At 40.1% G+C, this 18753-nt stretch overlaps 1 protein-coding gene across 1 annotated transcript in view; it reads left to right on the top strand.

Annotated features, from left to right (window-relative positions):
* The window catches only part of Nt5e (5'-nucleotidase ecto), a 51837-nt gene extending 35394 nt beyond the window's left edge, over positions 1-16443 (top strand). Inside the window, exons 4-9 of the mRNA XM_076858451.2 lie at positions 7780-7977; positions 8643-8797; positions 10319-10424; positions 11228-11377; positions 12705-12905; positions 14493-16443. Of these exons, the coding sequence (XP_076714566.1) occupies positions 7780-7977; positions 8643-8797; positions 10319-10424; positions 11228-11377; positions 12705-12905; positions 14493-14656 (974 nt within the window). The 3' untranslated portion in view covers positions 14657-16443. The remainder of the gene's footprint in view (positions 1-7779; positions 7978-8642; positions 8798-10318; positions 10425-11227; positions 11378-12704; positions 12906-14492) is intronic.
* Positions 16444-18753: the final 2310 nt, after the last annotated feature.

Raw genomic sequence — 18753 nt, 5'->3', positions numbered from 1 at the left:
TTACCATGTGATACCAGGACAGTTGAGCAGATCACAGGCTCCCAGGGCAGGATGCCTTGAGGTTCCCTCAAACACTGCACTTTGCTACCATACGCCTGTTTTCCCAACTCCAGATGTCAGTCCACAGCTCCACCACTTCTCTGTTTGGTTCCTGGAGGAGTTATTAGCTAGATGACTGGAACAGGGTCTGGTGGACAGTTTCACTCCTGCCCAGAAGATGAGTCAGGTTTCCAAAGACAAAGATGTGGCTCTGTGTAGACAGAGTATAACCATGTGCCCCATGGTTATTACCCTGGAAGGGGGCTGCCACCCCAGTGTGTCTTAGGTGAAGAAAAAGAGCTGGGGACACAAAGGTGCAAAGCTGGGTTTGCTTGTGATTTTGTAAGTGACCTTTGGCAATCAACTTGCAGACTTTATACAAATAACACATGGTAGGCTGTGTTGGGTTATGGAGAAAACATAAGATACAGTGTCTGATAGCTCTGGTTTTCAATCAGCTTCCTATCACATACCAGTTGTGTGACATTGAGCTCTTCACCTATGACAGTTTTCTCGTCTGTGACCTGCTTATTATAGGACCTGCTTCATGGGAAAGTTGGAGGACTAAATGAGATATAGCCCAGGGCTTGGCACATGGCCCATTCTCAGAACTGGGGCATGTGTGTAACCACATATGCTGAAGTTCTCTAGACACTCTGTAAACATCCAGTAGGAAAGACTAGTCATGGGTGTGATAAGGAAGGTAACAGAAACAGCAGTGGGGTGAAGGATATCTTCATAGTCTCCAAGAAGATCCAACTATGTCATTACTTCTGTGGAGGTAAGATATGAACTTATGAAGTTAAGATATGAACGTATGAAGGAGGGGTGTAGTTAAAGAATAAATGTGCCAAGCAATGAGACACTGGGCACCCCCAAGCTCCCTACATGGTGTGGGGCGGCGGCCTGGTGGTTTGGAGGGCAAGTTTGTGTGGGCTCCCACCCTCGCCTAAAGCAACAATATACAATCCTGGCTCGTGTTCTCCTGTTCGCCTGCTTCTCACAGTCAAACTGCTGTGACTCAGCACTAAACAACCCTGCTGAAACAACTGGTCGGCCCTTCTGCACCTACGGAGGTAAATGCCAACCAAGCCTTCATAGGCAGTGGCCACAGGATTGAAACGGGGCTTGGGAGAGCCAGTCAGGACCCACCCGTTGCATTGGTCACCCGGCAAAGGGAAACGAACTGTCGCCATTTGCATGGGATACCACCATGGCAGAGAACTGATGTCACCAGAATGCAGCAGAGGAGATAACTTCATTGAAACCAGCGGCGACAGTGACTTCTTCCCTTCCCTTCTAATACCTTTCCTCCCAAGCATCAAATAAATTTATAGGAGTAAACAGTAAGTCAGCAGTCAAACAGAACAAGAAGTAACATGAGCAGCATGAAAAATCAAGGAAGAAAAGGAGTACAAACAATGCAGGACAGCCTAAATATTCAGGAGGATCTAGAGTCATCAGAAAAATGATCATATAAAGAACTCAAGGAATACCTTAGACAGATGGAATGGAACCTTAAAGAGGATACGAGACAGCAAATTCAAACAGTGAAAGAACACATTGAAACTGAATTACATAAAGAGATAAAAGAAGAAGTTAAGCATCTTTATCAGGAGATAAAGATTATTAAAAAAAAAATCAAACAATAATTCTAGAAATGAAGGAAACTATAAACCAAATTAAAAACTCAATTGAGAGTATCACTAACAGAGTGGAGCAAGTAGAAGCCAGAACGTCAGATAATGAAGACAAAATATATCATCTTGAAAAGAGTCTAGCCAACTCAGAAAGGCTGGTAAAAAATCACGAGAAAAACATCCAAGAGATATGGGACAACATAAAAAAAACCAAACTTAAGAGTCATCGGGATAGAGGAAGGTATAGAGATTCAAACCAAGGGAATGAGTAACCTGCTGAATGAAATAATTACAGAAAACTTTCCAGAAATAAAAAAGGAAACGGATATACAAATTGTAGATACATACAGGACACCGAGCACACAAAATCACAGTAGACCAACGCCAAGACACATTGTTATGAAGATATCCAATATACACAACAAAGAGAAAATATTAAAAGCTACAAGAGAAAGGAGGCAGATTACATTCAGGGGTAAACCAATAAGGATAACAATGGATTTTTCACCTCAGACGCTGAAAGCGAGAAGATCCTGGAACAATGTATTTCAAACACTGAAAGACAATGAATGCCAACCAAGAATTCTGTATCCAACAAAATTAAGCTTCAGGTACGACAACAAGATAAAAATCTTTCGTGATAAACAAAAGTTAAAAGAATTTGAAGCCAGAAAACCAGCGTTGCAAAGCATCTTGAGCAAACACTACACGAGGAAGAAATGAAAAACAATAACCAAAACCATCAGTGGGAAGTGCCTCAGTAAAGACAGAGGATGGGGGGAAAGCTAATCATGGAGAAACAAACTAAATTAAAAAAAAAAAGATAAATAATCAAACATGGCTGGAAGTACAAACCATATATCAATAGTAACTCTAAACATTACTGGCTTAAACTCTCCAATAAAGCGACATAGGCTGGTAACATGGATTAAAAAAACAAATCCAACAAGATCCTGCCTCCAGGAGACACATCTGATTGGAAAAGACATACACAGGCTGAAGGTGAAAGGTTGGGAAAAAATATACCACGCACACGGTCCTCGTAAGCAAGCAGGGGTGGCCATCCTCATATTGAATAAAATCAACTTCAAGACTAAGTTAATCAAAAGGGATAAGGAAGGACATTATATACTGTTAAAAGGAACCCTTCACCAACAAGACATAACAATTATCAATATTTATGCACCAAATAATGGTGCTGCGACGTTCATAAAACAAATTCTCCTCAAGTTCAAGAATCAACTAGACCACAACACAATAATTATGGGTGACTTCAACACACCTCTCTCACCATTGGACAGATCCTCCAAACAAAAGTTGAATAAAGAAATTATAGAACTCAATATCACAATCAATAACCTAGACTTAACTGACATACATAGAATATATCAACCATCATCAAGTGGATATATTTTTTTCTCAGCAGCACATGGATCCTTCTCAAAAATAGACCATATATTATGCCATAGGGCAACCCTCAGTAAATATAAAGGGGTGGAGATAATACCATGCATTTTATCTGATCATAATGGAATGAAACTGGAAATCAATGATAAAAGAAGGAAGGAAAAATCCTACATCACATGGAAAATTAACAATATGTTACTGAATGATCAATGGGTTACAGAAGACATAAAGGAGGAAATCAAAAAATTCTTAGAGATAAATGAAAATACAGAAACAACATATCGGAATCTTTGGGACACAATGAAAGCAGTTTTAAGAGGGCAATTCATCGCCTGGAGGTCATTCCTCAAAAACAGAAAAAACCAACAAATAAATGAAGTCACACTTCATCTCAAAGCCCTAGAAAAGGAAGAGCAAAACAACAGCAAATGAAGCAGAAGGCAAGAAATGATTAAAATCAGACTGGAAATCAACAAAACTGAAACAAAAGAAACTATTGAAAAAATTAACAAAACTAAAAGTTGGTTCTTTGAAAAAATAAATAAGATCGACAGACCCTTAGCCATGCTAACGAAGAGAAGAAGAGAGAGAACTCAAATTACTAACATACGGGATGAAAAAGGCAATATCACAACAGATGCTACAGAAATACAGAAGACAACTAGAAATTATTTTGAAAACCTATATTCCAATAAAATAGAAGATAGTGAAGACATTGATAAATTTCTTAAGTCATATGATTTGCCCAGACTGAGTCAGGAGGATACACACAATTTGAACAGACCAATATCAATGGATGAAATCGAAGAAGCAATCAAAAGACTACCAACCAAGAAAAGCCCAGGACCGGATGGGTATACAGCGGAGTTTTACAAAACCTTTAAAGAAGAATTAATACCAATACTTTTCAAGTTATTTCAGGAAATAGAAAAAGAGGGAGCTCTTCCAAATTCATTCTATGAGGCCAACATCACCCTGATTCCGAAACCAGACAAAGACACCTCAAAGAAAGAAAACTACAGACCAATATCTCTAATGAACCTAGATGCAAAAATCCTCAATAAAATTCTGGTGAATCGGATACAAAAACACATCAAAAAACTTGTGCACCATGATCAAGTAGGATTCATCCCTGGGATGCAAGGATGGTTCAATATACGGAAATTAATAAATGTTATTCACCACATCAATAGACTTAAAGATAAGAACCATATGATCATCTCGATAGACGCAGAAAAAGCATTTGACAAAGTACAGCATCCCTTTATGTTCAAAACATTAGAAAAACTAGGGATAACAAGAATTTACCTCAACATTGTAAAAGCTATCTATGCTAAGCCTCAGGCTAGCATCATTTTGAATAGAGAAAAATTGAAGGCATTCCCTCTAAAATCTGGAACAAGACAGGGATGCCCTCTATCATCACTTCTATTCAATATAGTTCTCGAAACACTGGCCAGAGCAATTAGACAGATGAAAGAAATTAAAGGCATAAAAATAGGAAAAGAAGAACTTAAATTATCACTATTTGCGGATGACATGATTCTATACCTAGAAGACCCAAAAGGGTCTACAAAAAAACTACTAGAACTAATAAATGAATTCAGCAAAGTGGCAGGATATAAAATCAACATGTATAAATCAAAGGCATTTCTGTATATCAGCGACAAAACTTTTGAAACGGAAATGAGGAAAAACACTCCATTCACAATATCCTCAAAAAAAAAAACCAAAACACTTGGGAATCAACCTAACAAAAGAGGTGAAAGATTTATACAATGAAAACTACAGGGGCTGGGGATTTGGCTCAAGCGGTAGCGCGCTTGCCTGGCATGCGTGCGGCCCGGGTTCGATCCTCAGCACCACATACAAACAAAGATGTTGTGCCCACCGATACCTAAAAAAAAAATATTAAAAAATTCTCTGTCTCTACCTCTCTCTACCCCTCTCTCTCTTTAAAAAAAAAAAGAAAAAAGAAAACTACAGAACCCTAAAGAGAGAAGTAGAAGAAGATCTTAGAAGATGGAAAAATATACCCTGTTCATGGATAAGCAGAACTAACATCATCAAAATGGCGATATTACCCAAAATTCTCTATAGGTTTAATGCAATGCCAATCAAAATCCCAACGGCATTTCTTGTAGAAATATATAAAACAATCATGAAATTCATATGGAAAAATAAAAGACCCAGAATAGCAAAAGCAATTCTAAGCAGGAAGTGTGAGTCAGGTGGTATAGCGATACCGGATTTCAAACTATATTACAGAGCAATAGTAACAAAAATAGCATGGTACTGGTACCAAAACAGGCGGGTGGACCAATGGTACAGAATAGAGGACACAGAGACTAATCCACAAAGTTACAACTATCTTATATTTGATAAAGGGGCTAAAAGCATGCAATGGAGGAAGGATAGCATCTTCAACAAATGGTGTTGGGAAAACTGGAAATCCATATGCAACAAAATGAAACTGAATCCCTTTCTCTCGCCATGCACAAAAGTTAACTCAAAATGGATCAAGGAGCTTGATATCAAATCAGAGACTCTGCGTCTGATAGAAGAAAAAGTTGGCTCTGATCTACATATTGTGGGGTCGGGCTCCAAATTCCTTAATAGGACACCCATAGCACAAGAGTTAATAACAAGAATCAACAAATGGGATTACTTAAACTAAAAAGTTTTTTCTCAGCAAGAGAAACAATAAGAGAGGTAAATAGGGAGCCTACATCATGGGAACAAATTTTTACTCCTCACACTTCAGATAGAGCCCTAATATCCAGAGTATACAAAGAACTCAAAGAATTAGACAATAAGTTAACAAATAACCCAATCAACAAATGGGCCAAGGACCTGAACAGACACTTCTCAGAGGAGGACATACAATCAATCAACAAGTACATGAAAAAATGCTCACCATCTCTAGCAGTCAGAGAAATGCAAATCAAAACCACCCTAAGATACCATCTCACTCCAGTAAGATTGGCAGCCATTCTGAAGTCAAACAACAACAAGTGCCGGCGAGGATGTGGGGAAAAGGGAGCATTGCTGGTGGGACTGAAAACGGTGCGGCCAATTTGGAAAGCAGTATGGAGATTCCTGGGAAAGCTGGGAATGGAACCACCATTTGACCCAGCTATTGCCCTTCTCGGACTATTCCCTGAAGACCTTAAAAGAGCGTACTACAGAGATACTGCCACATCGATGTTCATAGCAGCACAATTCACAATTGCTAGACTGTGGAACCAACCCAGATGCCCTTCAATAGATGAATGGATTAAAAAAATGTGGCATTTATACACAATGGAGTATTACGCAGCACTAAAAAATGACAAAATCATGGAATTTGCAGGGAAATGGATGGCACTAGAGCAGATTATGCTAAGTGAAGCTAGCCAATCCCTAAAAAACAAATGCCAAATGTCTTCTTTGATATAATGAGAGCAACTAAGAACAGAGCAGGAAGGAAGAGCAGGAGGAAAAGATTAACATTAAACAGAGACACAAGGTGGGAGGGAAAGGGAGAGAAAAGGGAAATTGCATGGAAATGGAAGGAGACCCTCATTGTTATACAAAATTCCATATAAGAGGTTGTGAGGGGAATGGGAAAATAAACAAGGAGAGAAATGAATTAAAGTAGATGGGGTAGAGAGAGAAGATGGGAGGGGAGAGGAGGGGGGATAGTAGAGGATAGGAAAGGTAGCAGAATACAACAGTCACTAATATGGCATTATGTAAAAATGTGGATGTGTAACCGATGTGATTCTGCAATCTGTACTTGGGGTAAAAATGGGAGTTCATAACCCACTTGAATCTAATGTATGAAATATGATATGTCAAGAGCTCTATAATGTTTTGAACAACCAATAAAAAAAATGCTCCCTACATGGCCACACTCACCCTCCTGCAAGCCCATGTGTAGGAAGCCTCTGATGATTGATAGCTTCCAAGCTCTCCTTGGTGCCCCTTTGAGACAAGACACCTACAAAATATGATAGGTGTGAGGGTTTAGCTGGGAAAGAAAGAGTGCAGCACTTACTGAACACGGTTCTTCCAAACAGCATCTGAGGGGATGGAGAATTTAACAAAACCCAAGATGATCTTTGCCATTTCTGGTCATCTTCCATGAATCATTCTAAGCTCTTGATTATGTGCCCAGAGTTTCTAGAGATTGCCATCACTTTCTAAGGGAAAGAACTGTGTTGTGTACCCACTATGCCTGTCAGGCACCATGCTAGGAAGCTTTGATATTTTGAGTCTCAACAGCCCTCAATGATTCTTGAAATAAGAATTGTTATTTCACCCACTTTACAGGCAAAGAAAGTGAAGTGCAGTAAAGTGAGGTGGTGTGGCTCATCTATCTAGCTAGGGAGAATGGAGCCAGAGCCAGAAAGGAGGTAGGATCATTTTAGCAATATTCCATCTTTGGGGCCCCAGAGCACCCAGCACAATGCCCTAGACTTAGGAAGAGCTTAGTAAATGCCTGGTGAGTTGAGAATGGAAAAATTCATGTGCCAAAAGGGGCATTCAGAAATGGGCAAATACCCAGGCAGGGCTCTGAAAGAACAGCTATGTGGAACAGCAGTTGGTGAATCATCAATTTAAAACTCACTGCCATCTGCCAGGGGCCTGTTGGCCTGCAGCCAGCCACATACAAGGACTAACTTGATCGGCTTTGGCTCTTTTATTTCAGGCACTGCACCTTGTACAGAGGTGCCTGTTGGGAAGTACCCATTTATAGTCACCTCCGATGATGGGCGGAAGGTTCCTGTGGTCCAGGCCTATGCTTTTGGCAAATACCTAGGCCATTTGAAGGTTGAGTTTGATGAAAAGGGAGATGTCATCACTTCGCATGGAAATCCCATTCTTCTGAATAGCAGCATTCCTGAAGGTATGTGAAATTTGGTGGAATATTCCACCAGTTCAAAAAAATAGGTGGCTAGATTTTACCCTTTCTTTGTTTAATGTTTTCAGGAGAATAGAAAAATCTAGCTTCTCCCTTGAGTTTACCCTCTTTATAGATATGGAAATTTTTAATATATATCTATACTCCCAAAGGCCAAAATCCCCATTTGCTTTTTCAAGTGCTTTCAACATCAGACTTTGTACTTCACGGCTTCTTCTGCCTTTTAAAAAGCTTGATTCTGACAAGCAAAAGCTACTCTCAGCTCAGAGAAGAGCTAATTATTAAAGCAAAGGACTTCAACTGGTGAAGAGCAGGGCTCAAATCCTGGCACCCCATCCAGTAAGGGGCTGTGTGCCATGGGCAAGATGCCCAGGTCCAATGGTCCTCAGTTTCTTTATTCATCAGATGAAGTTGTGTCTTTCTTATTTTTTTTTGTCTGGGACTCAGAAACAAAATAGATGTTCCTAAGGAAATTTCATGGCCAACCCAAAACGTACACACATATGGTTAAGAAATGTGTACTCACAGTAGGTAAGCTGGATAAAATCTGATTCCTTCTCCAGAATTACCCCATTGTGAGATCTGCTTTAACTACAGGCTTCTTCCCTCGCCCCCCTCCCTCCTTCAATCCTTCTTTTCTATTCTCCTAGATGCAAGCATCAAAGCAGACATTAACAAATGGAGAATAAAATTGGACAATTATTCCACCCAAGAACTGGGGAAAACGATTGTCTATCTGGATGGCTCTACTCAATCATGCCGCTTTAAAGAGTGTAACATGGGCAACTTTATCTGTGATGCTATGGTGAGTCCATTGCAGGGGCAGAGAATGGAGGGAAGGACCATGGGGAGAGGAAGGAAGATGCAATTAGGGCCAAACTGATAGTTGCAGAATTGGGGTTTTCTTTTGCAAAAAAAAGACAAAAGCTTGGCTGATTTTGTACTGAGTAAGGTGGCAAGGTGCCTGGACCACATCAGGTGACAATTACTTTACAAAAATTAAAACCTCTATTTTAAGGTATCCTTCTTGAATGTCTGAATTTGGGTTATTATTTTCTTTCTGCAAGATGAGCCAAAGACACCAATAAACTCAACCAACCTGAAGAGAGATAAAACATATCTGTTTGGCCCTAACTTGGCAAGACTGGTTTTCCCTGATCTGTTCACTTGGCTCCAGAGAACCTGACCTTGTGTCTCTGAAACCTCTTTCCCCAAATGACAGCACAATTATTATCATAATAATAAGTCCTTTACCAAGAGTGGAGCAAGATTACCCCTGAGGAGCATTTGTGTGGGGGCGGACTGGCCTTGGTAGCTTCCTGGGAGTCATGCTGAACTGAGGCCTCCCAGGTCAGATACACCACTCCCACAGGCTCACAGGGGCACCCATGAGGCTGTTCCTTTGTCAGGGATCAGCATGCAGTGCCCACTGCCCTGTGCCTAGAATACAATCACACCCAATAAAAGTTTGCCAAGTAAATGACAACATTCATGCTTTCAAAGATGAGAACCATACTGGCTCCTCAGCATCCTGCAGTTAGAGTGAGAGAAGCCAGTTTGTACATGTTTAGAGAAAAATCTAAAAGAAGCACCCCAGTCTGTTAGCCGTGCTTACCTCTCTGTTAAAAAGGCAGGGGCAAATATAAGAGAACTTTTACTTTCTGGGCCGTATTTAAAAAAAAAAAAAATCATTTTGTTTCTTGTAACTAAACGTATTTTATAAAATTAAACATACATTTTATAAAATAAAAGTCAGAATGGATATGATTTTCCTTTTTTAGAACGCTTTCTCTGTCTCTCCAAAATTGCCAGGTTGGGACCTGGCTGGGACATACACATGGAGGCTGGTTTCTGATAGCCATGAAGTCTTGTACTGAGCGGGCTTGAGGTCCCTGCCTGTCCTGAAGGGGACTATGAGGAGCAGCACTGCAGGCCAGTCCACACTAGAGCCATCTCAACACCAGGGATACACCTTGAGAGACCATTTTTCTAAGGCCCACCAGCCCGGGAGGACAGGGGTTTTAGGAGAGGGGGCCAAGAGCTTCCCATTCCTAAGAGTATAAAATGGGACTGGTCACAGCATCATATTTTTGCTTCTGATTAACAGAGGATAAATAAACTAGTTGAAGATAAGTAGTTTAATAATTGTTTTATGACTAATAGAGCATAAAACTAGTTCTGACTAATGACAGTTGAGGAATCTCTGGGAACAGAGAAGCAGGGAAAGAACAGTTTTATTTTCTCAGGAGAACTAACCAGATTCCTGGAACTGATCCTGAGGAAGAAGACTCAAAACAACTAATGTATATTTTTGCTATTATTGCAGATTAACAACAACCTTAGACACCCAGATGAAATGTTCTGGAACCATGTGTCCATGTGCATTTTAAATGGAGGTGGCATCCGGTCACCCATTGATGAACACAACAATGGTATGCTCTCCAGGCCCAGCATCCCTGGCTTTCTGACCCGCTTCCCCTCTGAGGTCCCTGCACTGATACTCCTCTGCTCACCTGTGCAGTCGGCCATGTACCAAAATGTCAGTGTCTTAGTTTGGGTTAGCTGTGAGTCCAAAAGATACACACAAGCATTCTCATATGTATTCATACATAGGTACTGCAGTGAGGGTTAGCAGAACCCAAGCTTGGTCTACATTTCTGACTTGCAAAGCTAAATGCTAATTGCTGCTGATTTATGCAAATTATTGACAGCCTCCACCTTGGCATCTGGAAAGAGAAAGATATAACTACCAGTCTCTTGTGCTAGAAAAGATATACAATTGGATTAAGTTGGTATTTTAGCATATTTACAGATATCCAAGATTATATCATATTGTAAAACAAATTGACAAGACAGATATATCCATGACACTCTTGATATACTGTCAAACCCAATCAGTATCAGTGTAAGACCTGGAGTTCATTTCATTGTCAGACAACAGGGACAGGTAGCAGGGACATACTGCCGGTCCAGAGAAACTGAGCAAACGATACAACGTACTAGAGATACAGCCCTAAACCAGGATATCCAAGGCTGAGCCACAGCTGTTAGTGAGCTCCACCCCAGCTCAGTGTGGACTGCAGAATGAAGGCTTTTCAGTCCATTCCCTCCATAGTTGTTTCTCTAACAGCCTCATATCCCCCTCACCTCCTCAGCTGACCCTGAGAACTTTGTCTTAGGGTAAAGAGTTTTCTCAAGCTACTTTCCTTCTTCCCTCATCTGGGATTGCCTCCAGGCACGATTACCTGGGAGAACCTGGCTGCTGTGTTGCCCTTTGGAGGCACATTTGACTTGGTCCAATTAAAAGGCTCCACCCTGAAGAAGGCTTTTGAGCACAGCGTGTATCGCTACGGCCAGTCCACAGGAGAGTTCCTACAGGTGGGCGGTAAGTCACCCATCCAAGGTGATATAGGATTTCTTGATGGTTGGGTCAGTTTTGTGCTCACCAAGACAGGACCTCTATGACCAGGCTTGTTTGGGGTTTCCCCACCCAACACCTTTACATCATTTCTCAATGCTTATGGACTCTTAGACCACTGAGATTAGACTGGGATCAAAGCCCCCAAACAATAGGCAATATTTGCCAAATCTGAATTGGATCTTAGATGGGTCCTCCACAGGAGCTGACCCTCTAAACATGAAGCAGGTCAGCTGCCTTAAGGTTTATTACAATCTTAGTTGTTTAAGCATTCAATATTCTTTGTTAAAAAAGAAAAACAACTCTCCTCTATTCTAGTCATTAATTGCCTGGAACCATGCGGAGGCTCATAGGAATGCAGTATCAATCAGTGTTAATAAGGATGATTTCTGGGAGGGGAAGCCTGCACAGGCACTGGAATCTGATTCTAATCCTACTATGACCTGGCAAGTCCTCAAGTATCAAGTACAATGAGAAAAACTGTCTCACTATTCTCTTGGATTACATTGAATATTGAACAGAAATAAATGTTTGTCATATCATTAAGGGTTTCTGAAATGATTTCTCCAATAATTAATTTCACAGTCCAGTGAATTAATCCTTAATCATCTTATTTTACTCCAGGACCATATTCTGGCCCCAGTTTTTACCTTTAGGTCACAGTGGCCCCACTTGATGGATCTAATTGCTTTGGCGAGTCTTCCCTTTGCAGGACACATTGCTGCAGGATTGAGCAGCTGCAGTATGGGGCCCTGGCCTGCTGTCCATAGGGTAACCTGACATCCAGGAGGATGTGCTCATTTTCCCAGGAGGGAGCTAAGGAAACAGCAGGTCTGATGGTTTTGGCAAAGTGCTGGGTACCTACATTCTTTGTGAAAATCACCCAATCCCTATTTATTACTTCTTAGTCTTCAAAATTGTTATGAATACTCTGTGCCTCTCATATGTTTCTGATTTTCCAAGCCACAAGTTACTGGAACTCAATATTTAAAAACTGAGGGTGAGGAAAGAGTTGTGGTTTCCCCCTGCAGAATCAACCTTGCTCATTCTAATCTAGAGCCATTTTCCCTTCCAGTGGTTCTCATGTCTCCTAGAGGATATCAAGGATGAAGCTAACCAAGAAAGGGTAGCGGCAGTGTCACTTCCATTCCCTTGATGAAATTTCACTTAAGTTTGAACTAACGGAGAACCAAGCCTAGTTCCGAATTCCAGATGTAGGCCAAAATCCCCTTCTTAGTTAATAGAAGTCTCTGGTTGGATCCCGTGAAAACATACAGATTCATTTATTTTCTAGGAATCCATGTGGTATATGATCTCTCCCGAAAACCTGGGGACAGAGTGGTCCAATTAGATGTCCTTTGCACTAAGTGTCGAGTACCCAGTTACGAGCCTCTTAAAATGGATGAGGTATATACAGTGACCCTCCCAAGCTACTTGGCCAGTGGTGGAGATGGATTCAAGATGATAAAGGATGAATTACTGAAACATGACTCTGGTAAGTAGACCTGCCTCTTCCTCTCCTTATCCCAGAGGTACTCAGGAACTACAGAACTGGGCTGGGAAGGGGAGCTACTTGTGGAGCTATGCTATGTTGCTGACTCCCTCTTGCTTTGCTTTGTTTGTTGGAAAAACAGCATCACTGCATCGAGGAAGGCAAACATATCCATCCAAACCCAGGGAAAATCCACTTTTAAAACAGAAATGCTTAAAACTTTTAACTACCTCTAAGCCACTATTTAAAGTGTGAAATATAAATAAGTCTTACATTTATAGAAAAATCACATCTCTGGAACTTTAGATTTGACATAGAAGACCATCATATTAAATAATCTAAATTTTCTTTCTTTAATTAGCTTTCACTGTGAACAGGTCAAGTAGGAGAGAATGGGTAAGTCCCTCTCTTCAGCACAGTGGATTAGAGGAAATTATAAGAACAACCCATAACTGATGTTAGATGATATTTTTCTCATTGAGTATCTTTATACACCAGCCCCATTCTTGGAAATCCAGTTGAGAGCCATCCCATGTTACTGAAGTCCACTGACATAGAACACATTTCCCCTTCCTTTTCCTAGGGCAGAGAGCAGCACACTCATGACACACATACAGCTTCTTTACCTCTCTGGGAAGTTCATCCAGGTTTCTCCTTAGCTTTACCATGGTGGGCTTGCCATTTTAGTTGTTTATTCTGAGGAGAGTAGGGAATGGAGGGTAAAAGCAGAGGCAGGCCAAAGGAGGCAGCCTTTGTGGGAGAAAAGGTGTGTCCCCTTCTATCTGTTCCTTGATAGAAGATTGAAAGGCAGGCTTCAAAGTCTCACATGACACAAAGAGGATGGTGGCTGTGCATCACTGGGCTCCACACTGATGGCTGCTGGAAGAAGTGGCTTCTACAGAAGCCAGGAAGCTCCGGGACCTAAGGGTTCTCTACACATTAGAATAGCTTGAGGACCATTTCAAATTAAATACCAATGCCCTAGACCCAGCTCTTAAGAGATTCAAATTTAACTAGGTTAAATTACAATCTTTCAGCAATTGGAATGTAATGACCCAGGGGTGAGAATCACTCAGAGAGTTCTTTAAGTTTGGGAGTGCTCATTTCTAGATAAAATTGGGTTTCCATGGGTATGTTATAGCTATAAAGTAATATTTCTTTATCATTTCTTCCCTCTTTTGGAAATGAAACCTCCACCATCCCATCATCAATTCTGTGAAAATAATTTTGAGTAGGCAAGCAAAAGGAAACCACTTTTATTTCTCAACTATTTGCTCTTGACCCAGTTCCCTAATGCCCTTTGTTCAAAGGATATGTCATGATCTCTCTTGAGACATCTTAGATCTGAGACAGCTCTACTTCTCCCAGTTACCCAACATTGACCAATAGGCACATTTAACATCTGGAACATCAATACCAAATCCTTTGCATTTATGATCATCAGTGTTCTTTTCTATGACATATTATTGCTGGAATTAACTTCCCTTTTATAATTACAAAGGGCTTTAAAGAAATATATTTTTATATCCCTTTTCTCTGTAAATTGATAATTACTTTCTCTATAGATTAAAAAAATATGTATTTTTCCAGGTGACCAAGATATCAACGTGGTTTCTCAATACATCTTAAAAATGAAAGTAATTTATCCAGCAGTTGAAGGTCGGATAAAGTTTTCTGCAGGAAGTCATTGCCATGGAAGTTCTTCTTTAATATTTCTTTCATTTTTGGCAGTAATCCTTGTTTTATACCAATAGTCAAAAAATCTCCTTGCCATTAATGTGAAACTGACTTTTTTTTCTGAGAGATTTTCAGACCTGCCTCTCAGGACCTGGCTTTGTGATAGCACAGACCTACCCGTGGGCTCCTAGAAGCTGAAGCTTAGAGCATTGTGAACACGAGAGATTGACATCATCACTCAGGATCAGCAACTTAGTGAACAGATAGAGAAAGAAAATAAATAGGGCTTTATCAGGAAAAACCTAACCATATTTAGTTACATATCCAAATATTAATAAAAATTTAAACTACAGAACTTTAAACCATAAAAATTATTTTTTCCTATATATCCATTTCTAATCCATCCAACAACTTATGTTTACATAGAACTTAATAATTTATAAGGAAGTTTTAAATACATCGTCTCATTTAATACCCATTACTTTCTTTGGGGGGTTTTCCCCATTTGACACATGAGGAAACAGAAGCTCAGAAAAGGGTTGACTTGATGGAGGCTACATAGCTAAGGGACACATCCAAGACTGGACCTAAGTCTTTTGCCCTAAAATCGAATGCTATTTCAACTACATCAACTTGCTGTTCAGTCTGATACTCAATAGTCTCCTCTTTCTGACTATCAATGGCACCAAGTTCATGGATGAGAAGTCTTTACTTCTGGTCTCAACTGGCCCCAGCCCACGCCCATTTTGCCTCCTGCTGTAGTAGCAAGTTCAATGAGTAAACACAGGATAGCACTCTGTCTCATCACTATGTGCCTTTGATGAGTCAGCAAACAAACTGTGAAGCAGGTAATGGGAAAGACCAGAGGTTTCAAAAGGCAGTCAAGGGACAGGAGATAAAGGGGAGGGAAGAACAGGATGCCAAGACTGACTTAGATTACAGAAAAGAAAGAGCTTTATAAAGGGCGTTTAGATGTTAGATAAATATTTGCCAGAGAGGATCAGCATGGTGCTTGACAAACAGTATTGGCTGTTATTAATTTTATGAGATTCCATCAGCTTGGCCTCTGTGCTCTTTCCTTCTTTCTTCTTAACATGAGTGTCATGAGAAGAGAACTTTGTAAAATAAACTAATTCTAAACCTGCACCTGTCCCTCCCCAAGATACCAGCACTGTACTTACTCTAGTCACACCACACACATTATGGAAAATCCAGAGTTCTGGAAGACAACTGATTTTAAAAATTTTGTACACAAGATATTTGAAGTCACTCTGCCTCAAAAAATAAACAATCACTGTAAGTCACTCTCAAGTCCAGATATGAGAACATCTGCAGTTAGGGGGCCACAGACTGGATACTCAGCAAATACCCATACTGATGAAAGAATAAATACTTCCTTAAGGTAGTAGTGGGTGCAGGTGAGCCTGCTTAGCATGGCATCATTAATTCAACAAGCAATGGGAACCTTCACCTTAAAAATAGCGAGCACAGGACAGCTGCACATTTGGAGAAGGAGTATGTTTGTTTCTCAGTGTTTACAAATATTAAGTACTTTTAAACTTTGTAACCTTTTTATAAAGGTTGTTGCAGTAAAATAATGCCCTTAGTTCTATGCATATAAGATTAGCTATAAATCAATAAATATCAATAAGAATGTACAAAAAAATAGAGAAAGGTGCATTTGGGGTATATTTTTTATGCTTGGCCAGTAAACTACCATAAGTCTTAGAGCACATTTTTGTAAAGAACATTTTTGTAAGTTTTCTAAATATGTGTATATGTATTGTGCAGTGGGGTATGAGAAATGACCTTGGACCACTTTGTAATTGTAGATTCCAAAAAATAAAATCGAAATATGCTCCTTCGTCTTTGGTGGTTTTTTTCTTCTCAGATACCTGTAACCCAAGACAACAGATTGAAGAAAAACTCACAATTTTTCACTGGTATCATTTTTCTTATCATAAGCTCTTCGCCATCTGATAACCCTTCTTTCCCCTCTTCCACTCCAAAAATGAGAAGAAAAATGCATGCCATTTCTAAGAGAGAAAAGTAATTTTTAAAGGAAGACTACTGTGTTTTCTGGTTTTGTTTACAGAATCTAATAAAGAAATGGTTTTGAGGCCTGTACATGATTTCCTAAAAATAAAATGTCTGAGCTAGTGGTGTGGATTTTAGTTAACTTATATGAACTGGTCATATGCCTAAGAATCTTTCTCAAAAATTCCAGTAATGCAGTAGACTGACTTTGTTAACACCTCTATCAGCCATATTGAAACAACTTAGAGTTAATAAAAATTAAAAAACAAACATTTGGTAGCTATCTTAATCTGTTTGCACTGCTATAACAAATACCATAGAATGGATAGTTTAAAAACAAGAGAAATTTATTTCTCACAGTTCTAGAGGTAGGGAAGTCCAAGATCAAGGTGCTGGCAGATTTGGTGTCTGGTGAGGGGCTCATTTACTGCTTCACAGATGGCACTCACTCACTGTGTTCTCACATAATAGAAGAGGCAAGCCAACTCCAGGGTTCTTTTTGTGGGTATTTATCCCACCTCCCAAAGGCCCAACCACCTAATGCCACAATGTTATTAGTAATAGTGAATCTTGTGGTGATGCAAACATTCTGACAGCAGATAAAAAACATTCATTCAGCAGTTTGCCACAAAAAAAGAAGGAAGTTTAGACTGTTAAATTAGAAAAAGTTGCTCCTTCGGGGAGTATGACTTTTGATGGATGTATGGCTTGGCAAGCAACCATAACTATTGGCCAAATTAGGAAAATGTTCCTTTATTATTATTATTTTCCTGGGCTGCTACAACAAAGGACCACAACTGGATGGTTTAAATGACAAACAGTTTGTCTCACAGTTCTGGAGCATAGAAGTCTGAGATCAAGTTGGCGGTGTTGGTTCCTCCTGAGAGCTCTCAGAGAGACTCTTCTGTTCCATGGCTCTCCCTCAGCATCTGGAAGCCCCAAGAAGCCTTGGTTTATAGATCCTATTGTCTCCAAGTCTTTACATCCTCCTCCCTCATGTCTGTCTCCAAACTTCCTCTTTTTATAAGGTCATCAATGAGACTGGATGAGAGCCCACTCTAATGATTTCATCTTCATTATCTGCATAAACCCATTTCCAATTAAGGTTACATTCACAGTAGCTAGGGTTAGACTGAACTCCTGCCACAGAACTTTCCACATCATTTGGATAGACACAACTCAATCCATAATCCTCTCCAGAATGATCAGCTGCAACACTCCTGAACCAACCAAAGGATCCTGTGTCCTAAATATTTTGCAAATGAAAGGTTATATTTAATCTTTTTGTGTGTACTGGCAAAACAGGATACATTTTAGGTTCCTTTGGCTCCACTCTGGCAAAAACAAAAGGAACTAGTTTTCTTATTTAATGCAGTCAAGAAGAGGAGCTTTCAACTTTAATAACAAATTGGAGGAATTCAAATATCTAGTGAGTCATGTTTCTGAGAATCTAAGAACCTAAACAATTCACAAAAAAACATTCAGTTAACAAATAAGTTAGCTAGGGCATGTAAACAATGAATTCACCTGTGACAAAGATGCCTGGCATACTGAAAACAGCAAACGGCAATGAAAATTATTATTCATTAGGACAGGTAGATGCAAAAACAAACACAAATTTCTGTAAGCAGAGACACGATATTAGCTAGTTTTCAAAAATCATCAAAGAGCATAGACAGCCAGCCTAAAAAATAGCCAACAAGAAAGGAAGTGAGTGAGTCATAGCTAAAATCCTGGCACAGGTGTGGTCCTGGTATACACACACCCTTGCACTGAAAGTCCTGGACCAAGGTTACAGTGCTGCAGGGCTCACCTCCAATGCAGGGAACATCTAGGAGGGGCCTTGACTGCCCTTGTGCCTTGCTATCTTGTTTCCATCCAGATGGAAACAAGTTGAACCTGATTCAGGCCCAGGATGCCTTTCATAAGGATAGACACCTGACAAATTAACTCTGGACTTTTAGCTTCCATAGTGGAAACTAACAGCCCCTCTTCCAAGTACCATGGGCTTCTGCTGTTCTAATTCTAGACAATCAAAATTGGAATGTGAACTTGGGTCAGGCATGGTAGTGCACGCCTATAATCCCAGCGGCTTGGGAGACTGAGGCAGGAGGATCAAAGCCAGCCTCAGCAACTT

Source organism: Callospermophilus lateralis, chromosome 6 (assembly GCF_048772815.1).
Source record: "Callospermophilus lateralis isolate mCalLat2 chromosome 6, mCalLat2.hap1, whole genome shotgun sequence".
Classification (NCBI taxonomy): domain Eukaryota; kingdom Metazoa; phylum Chordata; class Mammalia; order Rodentia; family Sciuridae; genus Callospermophilus; species Callospermophilus lateralis.
Note: the sequence above shows the minus strand (reverse complement) of the source record. Positions and strands in the feature narration are given on the sequence as shown.